General features: G+C 33.7%; 1 protein-coding gene across 1 annotated transcript; it reads right to left on the bottom strand.

The window, feature by feature from the left end:
* Nucleotides 1-1,014: 1,014 nt before the first annotated feature.
* On the bottom strand, nucleotides 1,015-18,719 carry rnf150b (ring finger protein 150b). Its single transcript, XM_051096135.1, has 8 exons — nucleotides 18,652-18,719; nucleotides 17,038-17,649; nucleotides 13,265-13,515; nucleotides 9,341-9,412; nucleotides 9,150-9,232; nucleotides 8,921-9,017; nucleotides 5,821-6,025; nucleotides 1,015-3,868 (listed from the first exon to the last, which is right to left on the bottom strand). The coding sequence occupies exons 2-8, from the start codon at nucleotides 17,486-17,488 to the stop codon at nucleotides 3,768-3,770; spliced, it is 1,260 nt and encodes a 419-aa protein (XP_050952092.1). The 5' UTR covers nucleotides 17,489-17,649; nucleotides 18,652-18,719; the 3' UTR covers nucleotides 1,015-3,767.
* Between the last annotated feature and the right edge of the window lie 7,088 nt (nucleotides 18,720-25,807).

Raw genomic sequence — 25,807 nt, forward strand, 5'->3', positions numbered from 1 at the left:
GTGTGTTTCGGAATTTCCAGTTTAACTGACAGGAAACATTCAAATATTTAAATGTAACGGAATCATGACATCAAAGGCTACAGACAAAAAACACTGTGTAAATGAGAAGCACGACGTTTAGCCCCAAAAAACTTACATTAAAATTTATTAATATTCAAAGCACAGTCTGACTGAAACACGTGCAAAATACTGAGCATGAAATGGAACAAACCTCTACTTAGTGTGTGTAGGTGAACTGCACGTGTGTTTGTGTGTGAATATACACACAACTTGTGACCGAACTTCCAAACTCGAAACGAAATCCCATCTCTAAATACATAAAGTGCATGACGGAAAAAACTTGGCAATTAAGGAGTAAACTGGACAAAATTATTCTCTATTTACAATATACAGTCAAACGAGGAAGAACGAGATACTGATTTAAAGGAACAGTGCACCTGGAAATGATCATTTACTCACCCTCATGACTTTCCATGACTTTGTTTTCCCAAAAAACATCTGAAACGATTTAAATGTAGTGCACAAGTCATATGAGCTTTTTTTCCCCTGGTTTTACAAAAAAACAATGAATAATAGAGAAATTTGGCAATGACCCAAGGGTGAATAAACGGTAACAGAACTTTTAGGGTGAACTATCCCTTTAAAGGAACAGTTCACCCCAAAAAAAGAAAGTTTGCTGAAAACATCCTCACCCTCAGGCTATCCAAGATGTAGGTGAGTTTGTTACTTCATCAGATTTGGAGAAATGTAGCATTTCATCAATTGCTCACCAATGGATGTGAATGGGTGCCGTAAGAATGAGAGTCAAAAAAGCTGATAAAAACATCACAATAAACCACAAGTAATCCACACCACTCCAGACCATCAGTTAACATATTGAGAAGACAAAAGCTGCGTGTTTGTAAGAAACAAATCCGTCGTTGAGACATTTTTAACTAAATGAGTCCATAATAACGTTTCCTCCAACCTGTTGTTTCTCACATCCAAATAAACACACAGATTTGTTTAGAGCTGTTTTGACTTTTTTTTTTTTTTTTACTGGAGGAAGCGTTATTATGGATTATGGATTCTTTTCTTTTTAGCTGGAACCAACGGTTTAAAGTTAAAAACGTCTTGAAGATGGATTTGTTTCTTAGAAACACACAGCTTCAGTCTTCTCAAGATGTTAACTGATGGACTGGAGTGGTATTTATTACTTGTGAATTATTGTGATGTTTTTATCAGCTGTTTGGACTCTCATTCTGATGGCACCCATTCACTGCAACTCAGGCCACCTTTAGGGCCATCCAATATGTAGATGAGTTTGTATCTTCATCAGATTTGGAGAAATAAAGCATCCATCACTTGCTCACCAATGGAAGTGAATGGGTGCCGTCAGAAGGAGAGTCCGAACAGCTGATAAAAACATCACAATAATCCACACCATTCCAGTCCATCAATTAACATCTTGAGAAACCAAAATCTGGACTGGAGTGGTGTGGATTAGCTGTGGATTATTGTGATGTTTTTATCAGCTGTTTGGACTCTCATTCTGACGGCACCCATTCACATCTATTGGTGAGCAAGCGAAGGAAAGAAAAGAAAAATTTGGGAATGACTTGAGGGTGAATAAACAGTAACAGAAATTTTGAGATGAACTATTCCTTTAAAGGAACAGTTCACCCAAAACAAAGTTTGCTGAAAATGTCCTCGCCCTCAGGCCACTTACTGTTTCTTGAAGAAGCATTACATCACTTGCTCACCAATGGATGTGAAGGGGTGCCATCAGAATGAGAGTCCAAACTGCTGATAAAAACATCACAATAATACACAAGTAATCCACACCACTCCAGTCCATCAGTTAACATCTTGAGAAGCCAAAAGTTGAGTGTTTGTAAGAAACAAATTCATCGTTGAAACATTTTTAACTAAAATGAGTCCATAGTAATGTTTCCTCCAGTGGAAAAGTCCATCTCCTGTTGTGTCTCACATCAAAATCCACCCACAGATTTGTTTAGAGCTGTTTTGACTTTTTTTTTTTTTTTTTACTGGAGGAAGTGTTATTATGGATTATGGATTTTTTTTAGCTGGAACCAATGGTTTAAAGTTAAAAACGTCTTGAATATCTATTTGTTGCTTAGAAACACACAGCTTCAGTCTTAAGATGTTAACTGATGGACTGGAGTGGTGTTTATTACTTGTGGTTTATTGTTTTATGTTTTTATCAGCTGTTTGGACTCTCATTCTGAAGGCACCCATTCAGTGCAATTCAGGCCATCTTTAGAGCCATCCAAGATGTAGATAAGTTTGTATTTTCATCAGCAATCAAAGCATCCATCACTTGCTCAACAATGGATGTGAATGGGTGCCGTCAGAAGAAGAGTCCAAACAGCTGATAAAAACATCACAATAATCCACAAGTAATCCACACCACTCCAGTCCTTCAGTTAACATCTTGAGAAGCCAAAAACTGCATGTTTCTAAGAAACAAATGTCATTATGATGTTTTTAACTAGAATATGAGTCAATAATAATGTTTCCTTCAGTGAAAAAGTTTATCTACTGTTGTCTCTCACATCACAATCCACCCACATATTTGTTTTGGCTGTGCATATCTGTGCATATTTCTCTCCTGATTCAGACCAGATGACTTTTTTCACTAGAGGAAGCATTATTTTGGATTATGGACTTGTATTTTAGTTAAAATACATCTTAATAATGCATTTGTTTCTTTCAAACATGCAGCTTTTGTCTTCTCAAGATGTTAACTGATGGTCTGGAGTGGTGTGGATTACTTGTGGATTATTGTGATTGTTTTCATCACCTGTTTGGACTCTCATTCTGACGGCACCCATTCACTGCAATTCAGGCCATTTTTTGGGCCATCTGTTTTTTAATTGATGGACTTGAGTGTTGTGGATTACTTGTGAATTATTGTGATGTTTTTATTAGATGTTTGGGCGCTCATTCTGACGGCACCCATTCGCATACATCGGTGAGCAATTAATGTAAAGCTACATTTCTCCATCCAAATCTGATAAAGAAACAAACTCATCCTCATCTTGGATGCCCTAAGGGTGAGTACAATTTCAGCAAACTTTCATTTTTGGGTGAACTGTCTCTTTAAATGAACTCCACTACAATGACAAGTGGACAGGGCATGTGGCATGCACAGCAAACATCACATGTCCTGCTCCACAGAATCCAAAGGGCACTTCCTAGAAAGTCCCACAGTTTTGTCCCGCACAACGTCCGTCACGCGCGCCGGGTCTGGCGTCTTTGGTGAGGGCCAAATCCCAAAAATCTCCAAGAGGAAGGCGTCTAATACTGAGATTCTCTTCTTTTTTTTAATACTGCAGAACTCAAGCACATCAAATGCTTCTCTATAGAAAAATAAACCACTTCTGATCAGATTCAAAATAGTCTTTGACACGTTCTTCCCGCTGGGATCACAGACAAATGGTAAAACGGGCAGCGAACACTGCGGCGGTAGGAAAGAGAAGATTGTCGAGCAGAACGGAACCGATCGTCTGCCGATACCGAACAAGTGCTTTAGCTCAAGTGCATACTGTAGTGTGCACTGCGGGCGAGAGAGAACAGAGTTTACCCTGCTTTTCAGAGAATAAGGAAAGTAGATGAAATGAACGTCGGACGTGGATTGTAGTATGTACTCGGCAGGCAGTGTGTTTGTTACACGGTCAATCACTGGCCATTCGAAGCCCGTTCAACCCGTCTAGGCCCGTCGCCGTGGTCACGCAAACTTTTGAGCATCAGTGGGCGTGGCCAGATCAGCACTTTGGGTCGTCGGTGGGCGTGTCAATGTCCGAATGCCCCGCCCCCGTGGCGAGCGACAACTCTGAACTGCCGCTGGCTATTGGCTGTAACTCACCTATGGAGAAAAGACAGTCAGAATAAATATCCATCAGTACAAATGTGTTTTAATTTGCATGCTGTCCTTAGCATGCAAATTAAAATAACACTTTTAATTTGCACTTTTAAAATAACACTTTTAATATAAAATATGTCCTCATTAAATAGCATGCAAGATGGGAATAACCATGTCAAGTCGCATACCAGATGTGTTTAATTGTATTGAATGTGCACTTGTGTACTTCAAATCGTGAAAGTATATTTAAAAAAAAAAAGTAGTACACTTATTTTTAAGTGTTGCCTAACAATCTGATGCACATGTAAATATGTGTATAATTTTACCTGTAGTGTGTATTTAAAATTAATATATTTTAAATGTATTAATAAATTGCAACTTCGTTGCAATTACAAATCAGTGTTATTTTAGTATCAACTAAATAGTATTATAGTTTTTATTAATAGTTTGAAATACTTTAATTTTCTATTTCTGGTTTTATTTTAATTTGTTTATAAGTTTAATAAGTTTTAGTCATTTTCAGTCATTTTTATATTTGTTTACACACACTTTTTAATTGAAGTTTTGTACATTTAAGTTAAAATCAATAAAAAGTTAACTATAATGTTTTAGTTAACTATAAAAATTCTATTACATTTAAATATATACTAGTTTCAAGAGAAATGACATTAAAGTATTTTTAACACATTAAAGTGTTATTTTAGTAATTTAGTATTTTAGTTAGTTAGATAATATAGTTTTCATTAATAAATTATTTTTTCTATTTGCAGTTTTATTTTACTTTGTTGAAGTTTTAGTAATTTTTTTGTCATTATTTTAGTAATTTATTATTTCAGTTAAATAAATAGATATTTTTTACTAATACGTAATAAATTAATTAATAATAATTTGTTAAAGTTTTAGGAAAGTTTTAATTTTTGGTCATTATTTTAGTAATTTAGTATTTTAGTTAATTAGATATTATTATCATTTTTATTAATAGTTTGAATTAATTCATTTTTCTATTATTTTAATTTGTTAAAGTTTTAGTATATATTTACTATATTACATTAATTTCTAATAGTTTGAATACATTTATTTTTCTATTTGCAGTTTTATTTTAATTTGTTAAAGTTTTAGTAATTTTTGGTCATTGTTTTAGAAATTTAGTATTTTAGTGAATTAGACATTATTATAGTTTTTATTAATAGTTTAAATGAATTTATTTTTCGATTTGCAGTTTTATTTTAATTTGTTAAAGTTTTAGTAATTTTTGGTCCTTATGTTGGTAATTTATTATTTCAGTTAATTAGATATTATATATTTTTACTAACAGTTTGAATTCATTTATTTTCTATTTCCAGTGTTATTTTAATTTGTTTAAAGTTTTAATACTTTTTTGTCATTATTTTAGTAATTTATTATTTAAGTTAATTAGACATTGTATTTTTTTTTTACTAATAGTTTTAATTTATTTTTCTATTTTAAGTGTTATTTCAATTTGTTAAAGTTTTAATAAATTTTGGTCATTATTTTAGTAATTTATTATTTTAGTTAATTTGATATTATTATCCATATTTTTAAATTGAACACTACATTAAGTTAAAATGAATAAAAATAAGACATTAAATTAAATAAATATAATTTAATTTTCTTACATTTTCATTTAATTGCAATTAAAAGTCCAAAAACAGTACATTCAGTTGGCACTTAAAGTGTATTATTTCTGTAATGCATACTATTATTTAAAAGTACGCTAAAGTGTACTTCATTTTCACAAGGGTGCCTGGATGGTTTGCCATTTCGCATGCTTTTTTGGACTATTATTAAATGTGCACAATTATTTGTAAGTCACTTTTACTAAAATCATCTTCCAAATGCATAAATGTAAATTAATACCCACAATGCCTTGCACTACAGAAGAGGAGGACTTCCTCTGTCACAGAAAGCGTTTATGTACTAGCTCCCACACTCACTCTGTTCGGTTGGCATGGTGTCCTGGGACAGCGGCTCAGAGTCCAGGAGGACCTGAGGGAGACCCACCATCCTCACGCCGGGGTCACGCCCCCCGACGACGTCGCCGGCCATGACATCATCGCTCATCACCATGGCGTTGAGGGCCACGCCTCCCACGGCGAGCTCATAGTCCAGAGGAAGTTCATTCAGACACTCGGCACTCGACTGCACGGGAACAGAATTACGACACGTTAACACAGAATAGAGTTACACTATAACCACATTACAGCAATAAACCATGCATTTCAGTGACTTCACCATGACTAAAGCCCGGATTATTACAATTATGTAAAACTACTACCAAAACTATTTACCAGAAAAAAAAAACATTTACCAAAATGTATTTTCCAGAACAATGTAAATACACAACACAGTATTTTGAGGTGGAAAAAAATTAATTAATTAAAGATGCTTTTGAACATTAAAACTGAATGAAACCATTCAAATGGAATGCAAAAAAATTAAGGGAAAACACAGAATTTGGTAAAAAAATTAACTGAATTTGACAAAAAATAAAGTATTAAAATAACGTATTTCTTAGGGCCTTAAAATGCAATTTTTGTTAAACTTAAAACAAATTACTGTAAAATGAATCAATTAATTAGACACTTTTTTTTTTATTAATATTTTTTAATTTAACAAAAATAAAAAAATAGAAAAATTAAAACAGGAAAAAAATGGAATCCAGAAAAATGAAAATGGAAAAAAATAAAATGGATTTCATAGGGCCTAAACATTTGTTACTTAAAATAAATGAACTGTATTTTAAAATAATATAAAATAAAATAAAATAAAAATAGAATAAAATAAACCAGTTGCCAAGGTACATTTTATTTTCATTTAGTTTAGCTTGATTAATTATTAAACACTACAGACATATTTAAAAAAAAAAAAAATGACAATGGAAAAAAAAAACAGAATTTGGAAAAAAAATAAACAGAATTTGGCCTACAAATCCATAAAATTAACTATTATTTTTTATTTTAAACTTTCTTTACTTAAAATAAATAAACTTTAACTTAATAAAATAAAAAAAAATTGCCACAGTACATTTATTTATTATTAAAATTAAAACAAAACAACATTTTTTTTGCAACATCATGTAAAAATATAACTAAAACTGAAATATTAAATAAAACTAAAGGCATATTTATTTATAACTTTAAAAATAAAATAATAAAAATAATAAATTATTAATACTCATTAAGGCACAATGTGATGTTAATAAACAATGTTTAAAGAACAAAATACAATAAAACAAAAGATAAAACTAAAATAATGAATCATCTGGAAATAATTTAATGTATCATTGAAATTACTATTTACTGTAAAATAAAATTGATCTGAAATAAAATATCTTAACTTTATTTAGTTTAACTTGAACTAAAATAACTAAAATGAAAAATTAAATAAATATAAAAAATATAAAACATAAAAATATAAACTAAATATTAAAAAAGATATATCATAGGGCCCTACAAAACCATAAAATAAACATTCATTACTTAAAATAAATTAACTTAAAATAAAAAATAAAATAAAATAAAATAAAACAAAACAAAACAAAACAAAACAAAACAAAACAAAACAAAACAAAACAAAATAAAGGGTACAATGTGATGTTAATAAACAATGTTTAAAGAACAAAATAAAAAAAAACTATTTACTGTAACATAAAATTGATCTGAAATAAAATATCTTAAAAACTTTTAAACTTGAATTAAAATATCTAAAATTAAAAATTCATATTTAAAAAAAAAAAAAAAAGATTTTTATAAGGCCCTACAAAACCATAAATAAACTTTAATTACTTAAAATAAATAAACTTTAATTAAAAATAAAATAAAATAAAGGCACAATGTGATGTTAATAAACAATGTTTAAAGAACAAAATAAAATAAAACAAAACATAAAACTAAAATAATGAATCTTCTGGAAATAATTTCATGTATTAATTGAATACTAAAATTACTAAAATAAAATTTCTTTGTTTAACTTAAACTAGAATAACTACAACTAAAAATTAAATAGGAGTTAATGATAAAATTAATGATAAAATAATAGTTAACTAAATAAAAATTATATATAATTTTTATATATATATTTTTTTTTTTTTAATTTAGTTAACTATATATATATATATATATATATATATATATATATATGCACTACCGTTCAAAAGTTTGGGGTCAGTACATTTTTATTGTTTCTTTTTGTTGTTGTTGTTGTTTTTTTTTAAAGAAATTAATACTTTTATTCACCAAGGATGTATTAAGTTAATAATTAAAAGTTTATTAAAAGTTAATAATAAATAATTTACATTGTTATAAAATATTTATATTTTGAATAAACACTGTACTTTTTAAACTTGTTATTCACGAAAGAATCCTGAAAAAAAAAAAAAAAAAAAAAAAAAAAAATCACAGGTTCCAAAAAATATTTGGCAGCACAACTGTTGATATTATCCAACATTGATCATTCTAATAATAAATCCGCATATTAGAATGATTTCTGAAGGATCATGTGACACTTAAGACTGGAGTAACAGCTGATAAAAATTCAGGTTTTCATCACAGGAATAAATTCTACTTTAAAGTATGTTAAAATAAAAAACATTATTTTATATTGTAAAAAACATTTTGCAATATTACTGTTTTTTTCTATATTTTTAAATCAAATAAATGCAGCCTTGATGAGCAAAAGAGACTTCTTTAAAGACTATTACAAGTCTTACTGACCCCAAACTTTTGAACGGTAGTGTATATATGTATATATATATATATATATATTTTTTTTTTTTTTTAATCAAAATATTAATGTTTACAGAAGATCTGGAAATAATTCATTGCAATAACTGGATTCTTTTATTACTATAACTTATAATACAGTGATATTTATTTAATACAAATAATAAAACAATGATTCTGTCTGAAGCTTCACGTTCAGCTCATTTCTCTCAGCTCAAGGAGGAGAACAACAACATGCACAAACAGCACATGACACACAAGCCTGACCTCTGTACAGCGACAAGGGAGAGAAAAAAAAAAAAAAACCACGAACCGTGAGGCCGAGAGCTTTGAGGATGTTCATTTTGCACATGGGACACGTACGATGGTCCACCAACCACGGGTCGACGCAGCCTTTATGAAACAGATGCCTGAGAGAAACAGACCAACAGATAAGAAAGGAACAGAAACAGGAGCAGTTTTCAACAGTCTAATACAGAAGGTTCTCACTCTCTCAAATAAAATATAAAATATATATACAGCACAGTCAGGAGCGCGTTTACCTGCAGGGTAAGATTCGCACTACATCATTTGGTTTATAACCCTCGATACACACGGCACAGTTATCAAAATCACTCTCCGTCTCCTAAAGGAAAACACACACACATTATAAGACACACCAAAGACGGCAGGACTCGATATCAGCTGAAATCACTGGTTTAAACACGGCGATATCGAATGTTTGTTTGTTCACCTGATCGCCTTTCCTGATGGTCCGCACTTGTAATTGGCTGATGGCTTTTTTGGCAGCGTCGCCCAGCCTCCTCTGACCAATCAGAGAACAGAACGTGATTATTAAACACATTTGCTCTTTGACTGCAGACGGTCTCTCCTGCATCCGTCTCTCGTTAAAATAATTAAAGATTGAGAGCTGTAATGAAAGGCTCTGTTGCCTTAAGGGAGCTGCTGTTGCTTTTCTGTGATGAAAGTCACTTCCTGTGGCCTCTAATCATGCTTCAGGATCACATTTAAACACACACATACACGCAAGCCACCAATGCAAGCAATAACAGTGGCGAAAGAATGTGGTTTGATTTTAGGGTTGAACAGTTTTGGGGGGGAAAAACTTGTGAATTTATACCATTTTTTTCTAAGATAAAAAAAAACAAGTAGGGCTGCACAGTTTGGTCAAATCTTGTGATTTAATAATAATGTTAATAATAATAAAAAGTTTATTAAAAATAAAAAATATTTTTTTTTACATTATTATTATTATTATTAGCAGTAGTTGTAGTTTTACTAAAGACACATACTAATATTATTATATGTGACTAAATATTATATAATATTAATAATAATTATTGTAATATTTCACTGTACAATAAAAATAATATTTAAGAAATTAATGCAATAAAATTATTACAATTATTCATTTAAATAAAATGTATATTATTCTTATAAATAATAATACCAAAACATTACTATAAACAAAATGTAAAATATTAATGATATATTTCATGGTACAATAAAAAAATATAATATTATCATAATATTTATTATTATAATATTTAAGAAAAAAAATATAATAAAAATTAATAAATATTCTATTATTATTATAAAATATATTAGTAGAAGTAAAATGTATAAATAAATTAAACAAATAAATAAATAAATATGAATATTCATAAATAAATAAATATTACATAATAAAGAAATACTATAAATGTTAACAATAAACGAATAAATATTACTAGAAACAAAATCAGAAACAGTATTTAGTATAGAAATTTACTGTAAAATAAAAATGTGTATTTAATAAAAAAAATAAAATAAATAATAATAATAATAATAATAATAATAATAATAATAATAATAATTACTCATTTTCATTTCACCTTACAACTGTAAAATTCTGATATAAAAAAGTCCAAGTAGTGCTGCATAATTTGGCCTAATCTTTCTTTGTGATTTAATAATAATTAATAATAATAATAATAATAATATGATTGTAAATTATTAGTAGTAGTACTATTATTATATTATGCAAATATAAATATTATTATATGTCTAAACCTAAATATTATATAATATTATTAATGTATTATTTCACTGTAAAACTAAAATAATATTTAAGAATCAATGCAATAAAAATAAAAATGTTAATAAAATAAATTACAAATTATTAATTAAAGTTTTATTAGTTTTCTATTAATAATACTTATAATAATAAATAATAATAATAATAATAATAATAATAATAATAATAAAAACATTACTATAAACAAAATTGTAATTAAATATTATTAACGTAATATTTCATGGTTAAAAAAGTTAGCATTTAAGAAAAATATGTAATGTTTTATTACAAATTATTAATTCAAGTTTTATTCGTTTTCTATAATTATTATTATTATTATTATTATAAATAATAATAATAATAATAATAATAATAATAATAATAATAATAATAATAATAATAAAACATCAGTATAAACTAAATTGTAACTATTTAAATATTAAAGTAATCTCTCATGGTAAAAAAAAATAGTATTTTTAAAATGTAGAAGTTTTATCATTATTACCATTACTATTATTATTATTATTATTATTATTATTATTATTATTATTAAATACATTAGAAGTAGTAACAATAAATAAATATTAATATTAATTAATTAATAAATTACATAATAATAATAATAATAATAATAATAATAATACATAGGGGTGCTCCGATTGATCAGCGGTCTCTCAAAAGGCCGATCTTATAAACCGATCTAAAGCTGATGACGCGTCTGCCGTGAGAGGTTTGGCACGACATGCAACGGCACCGTCTCAGTCGCTTTTCGGCACAGGTAAAACAATTATAATCCTAAAAGGTGAGGTACAATTCATATTTCTTCATTAAATAGCTTATAAAGTAATTTGAAAACCTTATGTGAGTTCACATCTACTGCTTACACAAACGTTGATCACACTACAAACAAGACAAAACTATAATGCTATAAGAAACAGAAAAGATTCATTCATTGTTTACCTGAGTCTTTAGTCTATGATTAGCTCACCTCACCTCTGACAAGTTTTCAGGTTTGAATTGTTCAAAATGAACGAATCGTTCAGGAACGTGCATCCCAGAGCCTGTGCTACACAAGCTTTTGTGCTTAAAAAGTATGCAAATTTTCAGATATGCAAAGTATGCAAAGTTTCGGAAAAAGAATGACAGATCGTTTCACTAGATAAGACCCTTCTTCCTCGTCTTGGATCGTTTAGAGCCCTTTAAGGCCGCATTTAAACTACATTTTGGAAGTTCAAAATCGGGGCACAATTGAAGTCCATTATATGAAGAAAAATCCTGAAATGTTTTCCTCAAAAACATAATTTCTTTACGACTGAAGACAGAAAGACATGAACATCTTGGATGACAAGGGGGTGAGTAAATTATTTGTAAATTGTTGTTCTGGAAGTGGGCTTCTCCTTTAAAGCAATCAAGCTGCACACAGAGCGGTGTATCAGAGATCATTTCCGCACAGAGTCTGAGCTACACACGCAGAATGAAAGTGACCGCGCTTGTTTGCGGTAAACACGAACAAGGATTGACACGAAAATGTCATAATTACACCATAAATGCATATAATTAAAGTCTACTGTGTTTCAGTCAACATACATGGGTTTTTGGCTAGGTTTAAAGGAAAAGAGCACTTTTAGATAAACAAGACAATAGTAGATGGTGGAGGTAGGAAAACAAAGTTCTTTATTAACAGCAGGATTGCTTGTAATAAAGATTTAAATGCAAAAGAAAATTTTGAATGTTTGTGATAACGTAAGAATAGCAGTTTAAATGTTTTGCCACTTGCTTGAGCAACTTAATATATAAATCTAGAAGTAAACGCAAAGTAAAAAGCATTGAATAATATGTTTCTTATATTTATTGTGATTAAACCTATGAAAGATTACTGTACTGTATAAAAAAAGAATCACAATGCTGAAAAAGCATTTTCAATAACAGTGTTTGGATTTGAAATCAAAATGAATAAATGTGTTTGTTGAAATCAGGCTTGTGCTGACTATAAGCTATTGTGCAATAATTGCACAATTATAAAAACAAAAATGCACTGCATGATCAAACATTTAGATGAGATAAATATATATTTTTAAAAATGTCTAAAAAATGCTCCCCTCCACACCTCAAATGAAAAACTTCCCTCTCACAAGAGCCAACTAAGAGGTGAATTCCCCCATTTAAAAAAAAGGCCCTAAATAAGTGTCTAAAAATCATGATTATTAATCCTGAGTATCACGATTATAAAAAGAAGGCTTTAAAAAGTTCGGTATCGGCGATCGGATCGGCAGAGACCGCTTCCTGTGATCGGCGATCGGCCTCAAAAATCCTGATCGGAGCACCCTTAATAATAAATATTGAAAATGAAATCAGAAATAGTATTTAGTACAGTATGTGTAAAATAAAAATGGGTAAAAAAAAAAAAAAACAAATTTAAATAATAATAATGATTTATATTTCGCACTACAACTGTAAAATTACAATACTAAAATGTATAGTTGTCTTTAATTGCACCATTACATGCTTTCAGTTTTCTTTTAGATTAAAATTGTGTCTAATTAAGGTAAACAGTGCATTTGGTCATTTCATTTCATGAAAACACACTTCTAGGGATCGTACCTGGTTGCGGTCCCTGGCGTTGGCGTATCTGAAGCGCTGGATGTAGTAAAAGACGAGCCAGGCCAGCGAGATGATCATGAGGATGATGAAGGAGATGGAGACGAAGACCACGGAGGTGCGGCTGACGTATTTCTGGAGGTTGCGTGTACCTATGGTGATGTGCATGTGAACGGTGATGTTCCTCTCCATCAGAAGAACCAGCTCGCGGCCCTTCGGCTCGGGAATCATGATGGCCACCACGTCACCCGTGCCTGAAACACAGAGACACAGTTAACCAGAGCCTCAACTAAACCACAAAGAGGAACTGAACATTTAACTTGCATGCAACCAATGCTCAAGTAAACATAACTAGACAGAGAAAGATTGAAATTCTTCTGAATGGCACAACAAAAAAAGGAATTAAATCTGCAATGGAATCTGACAAACTTCGGATGAATAAATTAAAAGTAATGCTGCAAAATGAATTGCAATTCTTAAACCACAAAAGACTTTATATACTTTAAATATGAAGTCTGCATGTAAAACTCATCAGATACCCAGAAACTCAAAGGTTTACATGACAAACAACATCAAAACAAAAGTTTGATTTAGTTTGATCAAAAACTTATATATATATATATAGAGAGAGAGAGAATTTTAAGTGTAAGTTAAAAAATTATAAAATTTAAAGTTCCAAAACAGAATCCAGAAAAAATTGGATAAATTATTAAAAAAATAAAAATAATAATAATAATAATAATAATAATAATAATTAAAAAGAATAGAAACAGAAAGCAGGAAAACTAAAATCTAGAAAAATTTAAACAGAAAAAAATTATAATAATTTAGGAGAAAATGCAAGAAAATTTGGGAAAAGGAAAAATAAAATGGATTTCATAGGGCTTTGAAAAATTTAAATTTTGTTAAACTTTAAGAATTTTGATAAATTGTATTGGTTTGATTTTTTAATTAAGATGTTTTTGTTTATTAATATTTAAATTATCAATTTAAAAAACTATTAAAGTGGAAAACACTGAATTTTGGAGAAATAAAATTGAATTTGGTGAAAAAAAAATACTAATAAAATTTCACAGGGCCTTAAAATTTATATTTTATTCAACTTTTAATTCTTTGTACAAGTTTCGTGATTTTAATTAATTACACTTGCTTTCTGAATATTAAAAAAAAAAAAATCTAGACAAATTTTAAACAGAAAAAAATAATTTGGGAAAAGGAAAAATAAAACTGATTTAAAAATTGTAATTTTGTTACATTTGTAATAATTTTTTGTTAAATTGTATACGTTTTGTGTTTTTAATTAAGCCTTTTCTTGTTTATTAATATTTAAATTAACCATTTAAACAGAATTATTAAAGCGGGGAAAAAAAAATAAAAGAATTTTATATTTTTAATGAACTATACATGCAAACAGAATCCAGAAATTTTGCAACAAAAAAGTAAACCATAAAAATAAAAAAGGAAAAAAAAGGAATTTGAGTTTGGAGGGGGAAAGATGATTTCATAGGAAAAAAAGCATAGTGAAAACCTTAATGTCAGACAGAAAACCTCCTCAGCTCAAACAAAACACAAAGTTCAAAGACAGAATGAAAGTGAACAAGAAAAACAACAAGAGGGAGAAATGCAGAAAATGCAGAAACTGATGTACAACAAAGAGAGGAACTAAACAAGCAACATTTTTGCAACACTTCCCCGACAGACAAAAAAAGATAACAGGCATCAAATAAAACTACCACAGAATAACCAGAACACTGAAGCGACCGTTCCAGTCGAGCCTGAATGCCAACATCACTCATGACTTCCAGATGTGAGAGAACATGCAAACACAGCTGGACGATGTGACACATGTTCAAACACTTTCCTCCAGAACGTGACTATGTGAACTTTATAGAGAAGTGTGACACAGAACACCCTCAAAAAAACCACTAATGCATGTGACACTTCACAAAGTGCTCAAGGTACAAGAACGAGTTAGTATTTGAGAGGTCCGAATTGCAGTGAATGGGTGCCGTCAGAATGAGCGATAAAAACATCACAATAATCCACAAGTAATCCACACCACTCCAGTCCATCAGTTAACATCTTGAGAAGCCAAAAGCTGCATGTTTGTTAGAAACAAAACCATCTTTAAGATGTTTTTAACTTTAGACCGAGTCCATCATCCTTAATAACTCTTCCTCAAGTGAAAAAAGTCATCTGGTCTGAATCAGGAGAGAAATATGCACAGACATGCACAGCCAAAACAAATATGTGGGTGGATTTTGATGTGAGACAACAGGAGATGGACTTTTTCACTGGAGGAAACATTATTATTGACTCATATTTTAGTTCAAAACATCTTAAAGACAGATTTGTTTCTTACAAACACACAGCTATTGGTTTCTCAAGATGTCAATTGATGGACTGGAGTGCTGTGAATTACGTGTGTATTATTGTGATGTTTTTATAAGCTGTTTGGACTGTCATTCTGACGGCACCCATTCACATCCACTGGTGAGTAAGTGATGCAATGACACATTTCTCCAGATCTTAAGAGGAAACAAACTCTAAAGTTGAGTAAAGTTTGAACAAATTGTAAGTTTTTGAGCGAACTATTACTTTAAACCAGACATGCATCATAGATTTACCAAAACACAATCAAACATGCAAGATATCTGTTTATAATCACTTATAATTTAATATGCATTTACAATAACACATATCGAAACATGCAATCATTACAACTAATAACAATATATCAAAACACACATGCATATGCATTCACTGTCACATTCAGCCAGACATGTATTTATGCAATAATTCATTTATCAGTACACATAACCACACATCATTTATCACAGTGCATCATCCATCACTCATTATAACCATATATGGATTACCATATCACATAACCAAGCATGCATACCTAGTTGACAGATTATGAATGCATTTATCATCACTCATATGCATTGACCATCACTCCATAACCAAACACATATCCAGACATGCATTCATTATAACTAATAGCATAAACACATAAGCATTTACATTCAGTCAGGCATGCATTTATGCATTTGCCATCACACATGCAAACATACGCGTTTACCATCTCTCCATAACCAAATATGCATTAACAATAACACATATCCAGACATGCATATCTAGTTGAAAGCTGATAAATGCATTTACCAAAACGCATATGCATGGGCTATCACATTCAGCCAAGCATGCATTTATGCATTTGCCATCACACATAGCCAAATATTCATTTACCATCACTCCATAACCAAATATGCATTGACAATAACACATATCCAGATATGCATTTCTAGTTGAGAGCTGATGAATGCATGTATTAACATGCATATGCATGGGCCATCACATTTAGCCAGACATGTATTTATGCATTTGCCATCACACATAGCCAAATATGCATTTAACATCACTCCATAACCAAACATGCAGAGACAACAACACACATCCAGACATGCATTTATCAACATGAGCCAGCACATTTAGCCAAACATGCATTTGCCATCACACATACCCAAAAATGCATTTACCATCTCTCCATAACCAAATATGCATTGACATAACACATGCATATATAGCTGACAGCTGATGAATGCATTTATTAACACGCATATGCATGGGCCATCACATTCAGCCAGGCATGAATTTATGCATTTGCCATCACACAAGCCAACATATGCGTTTTTCAACCAAATATGGATTTGCACTCACACATAACCTGCCACGCAGTCATAATCTATCATAACCAAACATGCATAAATCACCTGGATCTGACATGGTGATGGTCTCATTCGGGTTGGCGGACCCCACGTTGAATATGACCACAGCTGACGCGTTTTTTCCCACGGCGTTTCGGATTTTGTCTCTGTATGTGCAGTTTCCCTTGCTGATGAGCGCGATCCACGCGCCGTGGACGTGCGGCGTGAATCTGCTGTTGGGGTCGCACGCGTTTCTGTCATGCGTCGCGGCGGGCATCGCCAGCACGCCTTTGGCCTCGCGTTTGAGCGAGTGCTCCCCATAACGCCCGCACTCGGTCTTCTCGGTCCGGACCTCGGCCGTGTCCGGATCCACGTAGGTGATGTTGACGAACGCCGTGTACCATTCCTCCTTCTCCGCCACCGTGAAGTCCAAACACAGCAGATGGACGAAGCAGAAGGACAGCAGCCAGGTGGACAGGGCCAGACTACGACACGCCTGGATCACCGAGAGTGCCATAGCAGTATTGTTGTTATTGTTGTGATGAATCGAGCGGCCGTGCGACGCGCGTTTACTCCATAATCTCCGTCTTTGTACGCGTTACGCGGGGCAATAACCGACACTCATGGTCGAACTGCTGAAACACTCAACGTAAAAGACCGAGTTTTATGATTAATAACCTCTAGAGCCTGTTGCCTGTGCAAGAGGCGCGTTGGTTCTGTAGCAGAAGCGGCGCGACGGAGGCATGGTGTCAGATGTTTTCGGCCTTCAGCTGCTTTGACCAAAACGGAGCGCGAACGTGAAACAGCGACCACTAGCGGCGGAGCGATGATCTGCGCATGCGCGAAACGCTTAAGGGATTTTAGGCAAATACACGCTTTGTTAGTGAGGCAGATTAACCAAAGTTAGCTAAAAATCTTGAAAACAAATTTTCTTCTTCCCATTTTGCTATTATTTTGACTTGTTGCATTAATTATTGTATTAATTATATATATTATGCAGCTTATCAAGTATTTATCCATCTTGAAAGTGTTTGTTGTATTAAATGTATTAATTTTATTTAAAACGGTTTTGTTCCCAAACTTGATCATTTTCAGTTCTGCATTTTATTAAAGTATCTCATTGCTTTGATAAGTGCAGTAATGGGACGGAGACATGCTTTAGACTACTGTCGTAAATAATCACAAAGCAACATTTTTTTAATGGTCATTAAATAGATTTTGTTTTCGTTGTACAAAATGTAATATCTTATTTTTCACCATTTTGATGGTGAAACATAACCAGCATATTTCGCCATGTTTCGGCCAATTGCTAACTGTCGGAAACTCCACACACTGTGCTGAAGTGTTGAGTGAATGTTGAAAAGCAACAGGACTGAAAAAAATAGTGAAGGGAGAAACAAAGCTTTTTAAAACTCTATATTGATTCACGAAACCCGCTCCGAAGCTCCGATTAAGTTAAATGATCCGCGAAATGATTCGAACCCGCTGCGAAGTATTTGCCCCAAATTGAATCTTTGATTCAAAGCCCCAATTTGAATCTTTGATTCAATGAATCGACGTGCGACGCGCGTTTACTCCATAATCTCCGTCTTTGTACGCGTTACGCGGGGCAATAACCGACACTCATGGTCGAACTGCTGAAACACTCAATGTAAAAGACCGAGTTTTATGATTAATAACCTCTAGAGCCTGTTGCCTGTGCAAGAGGCGCGTTGGTTCGGTAAAAACGCGAGCAGAAGCGGCGCGATGAATCTTTGATTCAAATTGGGGCTTCGAGTACAGATTGCGAATCATTTGAGTCAGATCGGAACTTCGCAGTTCGCGAATCATTTGAATCAGATCGGGACTTCAAAGCGCATATCGCGAATCTTTGATTCAAATCGGGGCTTCGAGTACAGAATCATTTGAGTCAGATCGGGATTTGAGTGCATATCGCAAATCGTTTGATTCAAATCGGGACTTCGAGTGCGCATTGCAAATCATTTGAGTCAGATCGGAATCGGAGTGCATTCAAATCGTTTGATTCAAATCGGGACTTCGAGTGCGCATTGCGAATCATTTGAGTCAGATCGGGACTTCGGAGTGCATATCGCAAATCGTTTGATTCAAATCGGGACTTCGAGTGCGCATTGCGAATCATCTGAGTCAGATTGGGACTCCGGAGTGCGGATTGCGAATCATTTGAGTCAGATCGGAACTTTGCAGTTCGCGAATCATTTGAATCAGATCGGGACTTCAAAGCGCATATCGCGAATCTTTGATTCAAATCGGGACTTCGAGTGCGCATTGCGAATCATTTGAGTCAGATCGGGACTTCGGAGTGCATATCGCACATCGTTTGATTCAAATCGGGACTTCGAGTGCGCATTGCGAATCATTTGAGTCAGATCGGAACTTCGGAGTGCATATCGCAAATCGTTTGATTCAAATCGGGACTTCGAGTGCGCATTGCGAATCATTTGAGTCAGATCGGGACTTCGGAGTGCATATCGCAAATCGTTTGATTCAAATCGGGACTTCGAGTGCACATTGCGAATCATCTGAGTCAGATCGGGACTCCGGAGTGCGGATTGCGAATCATTTGAGTCAGATCGGAACTTTGCAGTTCGCGAATCATTTGAATCAGATCGGGACTTCAAAGCGCATATCGCAAATCTTTGATTCAAATCGGGGCTTCGAGTACAGATTGCGAATCATTTGAGTCAGATCGGGACTTCGGAGTGCATATCGCAAATCGTTTGATTCAAATCGGGACTTCGAGTGCGCATTGCGAATCATTTGAGTCAGATCGGAACTTCGCAGTTTGCGAATCATTTGAATCAGATCGGGACTTCAAAGCGCATATCGCGAATCTTTGATTCAAATCGGGGCTTCGAGTACAGATTGCGAATCATTTGAGTCAGATCGGGACTTTGGAGTGCATATCGCAAATCGTTTGATTCAAATCGGGACTTCGAGTGCGCATTGCGAATCATTTGAGTCAGATCGGAACTTCGCAGTTTGCGAATCATTTGAATCAGATCGGAACTTCGGAGTGCATATCGCAAATCGTTTGATTCAAATCGGGACTTCGAGTGCGCATTGCGAATCATCTGAGTCAGATCGGGACTCCGGAGTGCGGATTGCGAATCATTTGAGTCAGATCGGAACTTCGCAGTTCGCGAATCATTTGAATCAGATCGGGACTTCAAAGCGCAAATCGCGAATCTTTTATTCAAATCGGGGCTTCGAGTACAGATTGCGAATCATTTGAGTCAGATCGGGACTTTTGGTTCGGTAAAAACGCGAGTAGAAGCGTCGCAACAGAGGTATGGTGTCAGATGTTTTCGGCCTTCAGCTGCTGTGACCAAAAGGGAGCGCGAACGTGAAACAGCGACCACTAGCGGCGGAGCGATGATCTGCGTATGCGCGAAACACTTAAGGGATTTTAGGCACTTTGTTAGTGACGCAGATTAACCAAAGTTAGCTAAAAATCCTTGAAAACATATTTTCTTCTTCCCATTTTGCCATTAATTATTGTATTAATTATATATATTATGCAGCTTGTCAAGTATTTATCCATCTTGAAAGTGTTTGTTGTATTAAATGTATTAATTTTATTTAAAACGGTTTTGTTCCCAAACTTGATCATTTTCAATTCTGCATTTTATTAAAGTATCTCATTGCTTTGATAAGTACAGTCAGGGGCGTTTCTAGGATTTTAAAACATCCGGGGCTGGTGCCAAAACATCAGGGGCTAGTGGTAGTGGGTGGGAGCTCACATCATGCTCACATAAGATTTTGTTAGACACAGGTGGTTGAACCTGGATCCTTCTAGGTGGGTCCGGGGGCATTAAACCGGGGGTTAAAGACCTTGTCACACTATTAACAATAGTAAATAGTAATCACTGCAAATAGCACACATATCAAAGTATTATAACAAAATTATAACATTACAAAAATATGTTAGACAAATAAAATAATACATTTGAAAATGTATTTATAACTGTAACAAATATATAGTTGCATGCAAAAAGAGTGCCCTTTTTTTTCCCAAATTCCGTTTTATTTTATTCAAATTCTGTTTTCTGTTTTCTTTTTTCTGGTCTTCTTTTTAATGGTTAAATTTAATTTTATTAATTATTTAATTAGTAATTAATTAAAACCATGAATCTTATACAATTTACCGTCAATTTATCAAAAGTTAAGAGAATTTACTTGTTTGGGAGCCTGTGAAATGTTTTATTTTTTCGGACTTTACGTTTTATTGTTACCAAATATGTTTTAGTCTGTTTATTTGAATGCATAAAAAACATAAAAAAAAATAAAATAAAGCTTTTATTTATTTTTACAATAGCCTTATGGAATTCTGTATTGTGTATTTTTCTGGTTATCAGATGAAGGTATAAAATATTGACTTAATTGATCTTTTAATGAAAATTATATTTTATTTTTGGCAAATAAAGGGGATTTACTATTAAAATGTAAAACATGGAAGAAATATTGTGTGAAAAAAATGTATAAATTTTTATTAATTAATAGTAGTAGTAATAGTAGGCACGTACATTATACTGATTGATGAATAAAGTTTTCTTTGAACTTTTATTTTGACGGGTTGCCGACTTGCAAGAGGACTGAAAAAAAAAATAGTGAAGGGAGAAACAATTTTTAAAACTTTAAATTGATTCACGAACCCCCTCCGAAGTTCCGATTAAGTAAATGATCCGCGAAATGATTCGAACACGCTGCGAAGTTCCGATCTTACTCAAATGATTCACGAACATGCTCCGAAGTTCCGTTCTGAATCAAATGATTCGTGAACTGCAAAGTTCCGATCTGAATCAATTTAATTTGCGACGCGCTCCAAAGTCCCGATCTGACTCAAATGATTTGCAATCCACACTCGAAGCCCCGATTTGAATCAAAGATTCGCGATATGCGCTTTGAAGTCCCGATCTGATTCAAATGATTCGCGAATTGCGAAGTTCCGATCTGACTCAAATGATTCGCAATGCGCACTCGAAGTCCCGATTTGAATCAAACGATTCGCGATATGCACTCCGAGGTCCCGATCTGATTCAAATGATTCGCAATCTGTACTCGAAGCCCCGATTTGAATCAAAGATTCGCGATATGCGCTTTGAAGTCCCGATCTGATTCAAATGATTCGCGAACTGCGAAGTTCCGATTTGACTCAAATGATTCGCAATCCGCACTCTGAAGTCCCGATCTGACTCAAATGATTCGCAATCTGCACTCGAAGCCCCGATTTGATTTAAAGATTTGCAATATGCGCTTTGATGTCCCAATCTGATTCAAATGATTCGCAAACTGCCAAGTTCCGATCTGAATCAAATTATTCGCGAACTGCGAAGTTCCGATCTGAATCAATTTAATTTGCGACGCGCTCCAAAGTCCCGATCTGACTCAGATGATTTGCAAACCACACTCGAAGCCCTGATTTGAATCAAAGATTTGCGATATGCGCTTTGAAGTCCCGATCTGATTCAAATGATTCACGAATTGCGAAGTTCCGATCTGACTCAAATGATTCGCAATCTGTACTCCGAAGTCCCGTTTTGACTCAAATGATTCGCAATGCGCACTCGAAGTCCCGATTTGAATCAAACGATTCGCGATATGCACTCCGAGGTCCCGATCTGATTTAAATGATTCGCAATCTGTACTCGAAGCCCCGATTTGAATCAAAGATTCGCGATATGCGCTTTGAAGTCCCGATCTGATTCAAATGATTCGCGAATTGCGAAGTTCCGATCTGACTCAAATGATTCGCAATCCGCACTCCGAAGTCCCGTTTTGACTCAAATGATTCGCAATGCGCACTCGAAGTCCCGATTTGAATCAAACGATTCGCGATATGCACTCCGAGGTCCCGATCTGATTCAAATGATTCGCAATCTGTACTCGAAGCCCCGATTTGAATCAAAGATTCGCGATATGCGCTTTGAAGTCCCGATCTGATTCAAATGATTCGCGAACTGCGAAGTTCCGATTTGACTCAAATGATTCGCAATCCACACTCTGAAGTCCCGATCTGACTCAAATGATTCGCAATCTGCACTCGAAGCCCCGATTTGATTTAAAGATTTGCAATATGCGCTTTGATGTCCCAATCTGATTCAAATGATTCACGAACTGCCAAGTTCCGATCTGAATCAAATGATTCGCGAACTGCGAAGTTCCAATCTGAATCAATTTAATTTGCGACGCGCTCCAAAGTCCCGATCTGACTCAGATGATTTGCAATCCACACTCGAAGCCCTGATTTGAATCAAAGATTTGCGATATGCGCTTTGAAGTCCCGATCTGATTCAAATGATTCGCGAATTGCGAAGTTCCGATCTGACTCAAATGATTCGCAATCCACACTCCGAAGTCCCGTTTTGACTCAAATGATTCGCAATGCGCACTCGAAGTCCCGATTTGAATCAAACGATTCGCGATATGCACTCCGAAGTCCCGATCTGACTCAAATGATTCGCGAATTGTTCCGATCTGACTCAAATGATTCGCAATCCGCACTCCGAAGTCCCGTTTTGACTCAAATGATTTGCAATGCGCATTCAAAGTCCCGATTTGAATCAAACGATTCGCGATATGCACTCCGAAGTCCCGATCTGACTCAAATGATTCGCAATCTGTACTCGAAGCCCCGATTTGAATCAAAGATTCGCGATATGCGCTTTGAAGTCCCGATCTGATTCAAATGATTCGCAAACTGCGAAGTTCCGATCTGACTCAAATGATTCGCAATCTGCAGTCGAAGCCCCGATTTGATTTAAAGATTTGCAATATGCGCTTTGATGTCCCGATCTGATTCAAATGATTCGCGAACTGCAAAGTTCCGATCTGAATCAAATGATTCGCGCTCTAAAGTCCCGATCTGACTCAAATGATTTGCGATCCACACTTGAAGTCCCAATCTGAATCAAATGATTCACGACCTGCACTCGAAGTTCTAATCTGACTCACATGATTCGCGATCCGCGCTTCGAAGTCTCGATTTGAATCAAAGGATTCGCGATACGTGCTTCGAAGTTCCGATCTGAATCAAATGATTCGCGCTCCAAAGTCCCGATCTGACTCAAATGATTCAGTGTTTCCAAGCGCTCGAATCACCACAGGCTGGGGAAATACCTGCTGGGCAAAATGGTATAAACACAACAAAATCTCAGCTCAAACATGTATAATGACACCTTTTTCAAACCAAGTGGAAATGTTTTCTTGATCTATTAAATGTAATCTTTACAAATTATCAAATATACACATATAACAATATACAATATATTGTGTTCTTTTATTCATAGGCCTGATGATTGTTTGTGTTATTAGGCAGGGCTTGACAAACACGGCAAATTAGAAACAATAAAGTATCATGTCTTTATCATTACTTTTGATCAATTCAAAGCATCCTTGCTAAATAAAAGTATTAATTTCTATAATTAAGAAAAAAATATATACTGACTCCAAGGTTTTAAACGGTATAATGTTAAAAAGCTTTTTATTTCAGATAAATACTAATCTTTGGATATTTCTATTCATCAAAGAATGAATATACTCAACTTTTTAAAACACTGATGATAATAATAATATTAAAAAATGTTTCTTGAACAGCAAATCGGCATATTAGAATGATTTCTAAAGGATCATATGACACTCAGTCCTAGAGTAATGATGCTAAAAATTCAGCTTTGAAATAACAGGAATAAATTACATTTAAAAAAATATTCAAATAGAAAACAGTTACTTTAACTAGTAAAAATATTTCAAGATTTTACTGTTTTACTGTACTTTGGATTAAATGCAGGCTTGGTGAGCAGAAGAGACTTCTTTAAAAAACAAATGCAGTTAGTAATGCAGCACAAAGAAAATCACAAATCATTAAAAAAAAAAAAACATTCACTATTCAAAAAAGTTAGAAGCAATGCAAATCGCTTATAGCTGACAACAACACGTTTGCATATTCTAGATATTTGTATATCTAAAATGCAGTTCACTCTCCAGCAGAGGGCGCTGTCTCACACTTTTTCCATTCTGCCCACACCAAGTGGGTTTATATGAAGAAAAGTGTCATTTCCTCTACCTATTTTTTTGAGGTAAACATTCGAGATGAATGAACTTTAGGTTGATCAGAGGAAAACCTGTCCTGTTCTAGCGCTGTGTTTGGCGGGTCCCTTCAGACAGGGGAGTTTCCTCAGCTATCTTTAGACATGCCACTCTCATTTCTGGAGTGTGTTTTTAAGATCAGTCCCAGGGGGACTCCACAATAGACTGCATTGACATTTACACAAAAGAAAGAACAGTTTAAAGTTCTGCTGCACATTAATGAAAAACACATGCGGGTGAGTGTAAAACAAATAGTCAAAATAAATCCAGTGGCCAGGGCAGGATTAACAACTAGAGCACAAACCCACATCGAGGTCACCATTTTACTACTTCAGTTGATGAAGTTTAGAGTGTTTCAAAAAGCTTGATATGTCTTGTGGGTGTGTAATGTTTTTGTGTGTGTCTCGTTTTGATTGATTTTGATTCTGATTGGCCAATTGGAAACCTGAGGACCAATCAAAACATTTCCTCCTCCTGTCATCCACTATACTGACCTCACGTGTGTGCTTTCAGTCTTCTGCTGTACACAAATACATGCTTACAGGAATGAAAGAAACAGTCTGAGAGATGAGTCAGATTGTTTTCAGTGTTAATCAAGTTGTTGTATTTGATCTTGTAAACAAACAAACAAAGAGTTTTTCTTCACAGAAGGTTATGATTGACAGGTCACTGTTTATCATCACATGGGCAAAGTTTTTTCTGTATAGCACCTGACCTTTGACCTTTGACC

This window comes from Labeo rohita, chromosome 23 (assembly GCF_022985175.1).
Source record: "Labeo rohita strain BAU-BD-2019 chromosome 23, IGBB_LRoh.1.0, whole genome shotgun sequence".
In the NCBI taxonomy this organism is placed as follows: Eukaryota; Metazoa; Chordata; class Actinopteri; order Cypriniformes; family Cyprinidae; genus Labeo; species Labeo rohita.

Excerpts from the sequence above, each read along its gene's own strand:
- rnf150b (XM_051096135.1), bottom strand. The coding sequence starts at position 17,488 with ATGGCACTCTCGGTGATCCAGGCGTGTCGTAGTCTGGCCCTGTCCACC. Across the intron at positions 9,018-9,149 it reads GTGCGAATCTTACCCTGCAG|GCATCTGTTTCATAAAGGCT; the intron begins GTAAACGCGCTC and ends TGTTTCTCTCAG. Across the intron at positions 6,026-8,920 it reads TCAAAGCTCTCGGCCTCACG|TCGAGTGCCGAGTGTCTGAA; the intron begins GTTCGTGGTTTT and ends GTTCCCGTGCAG.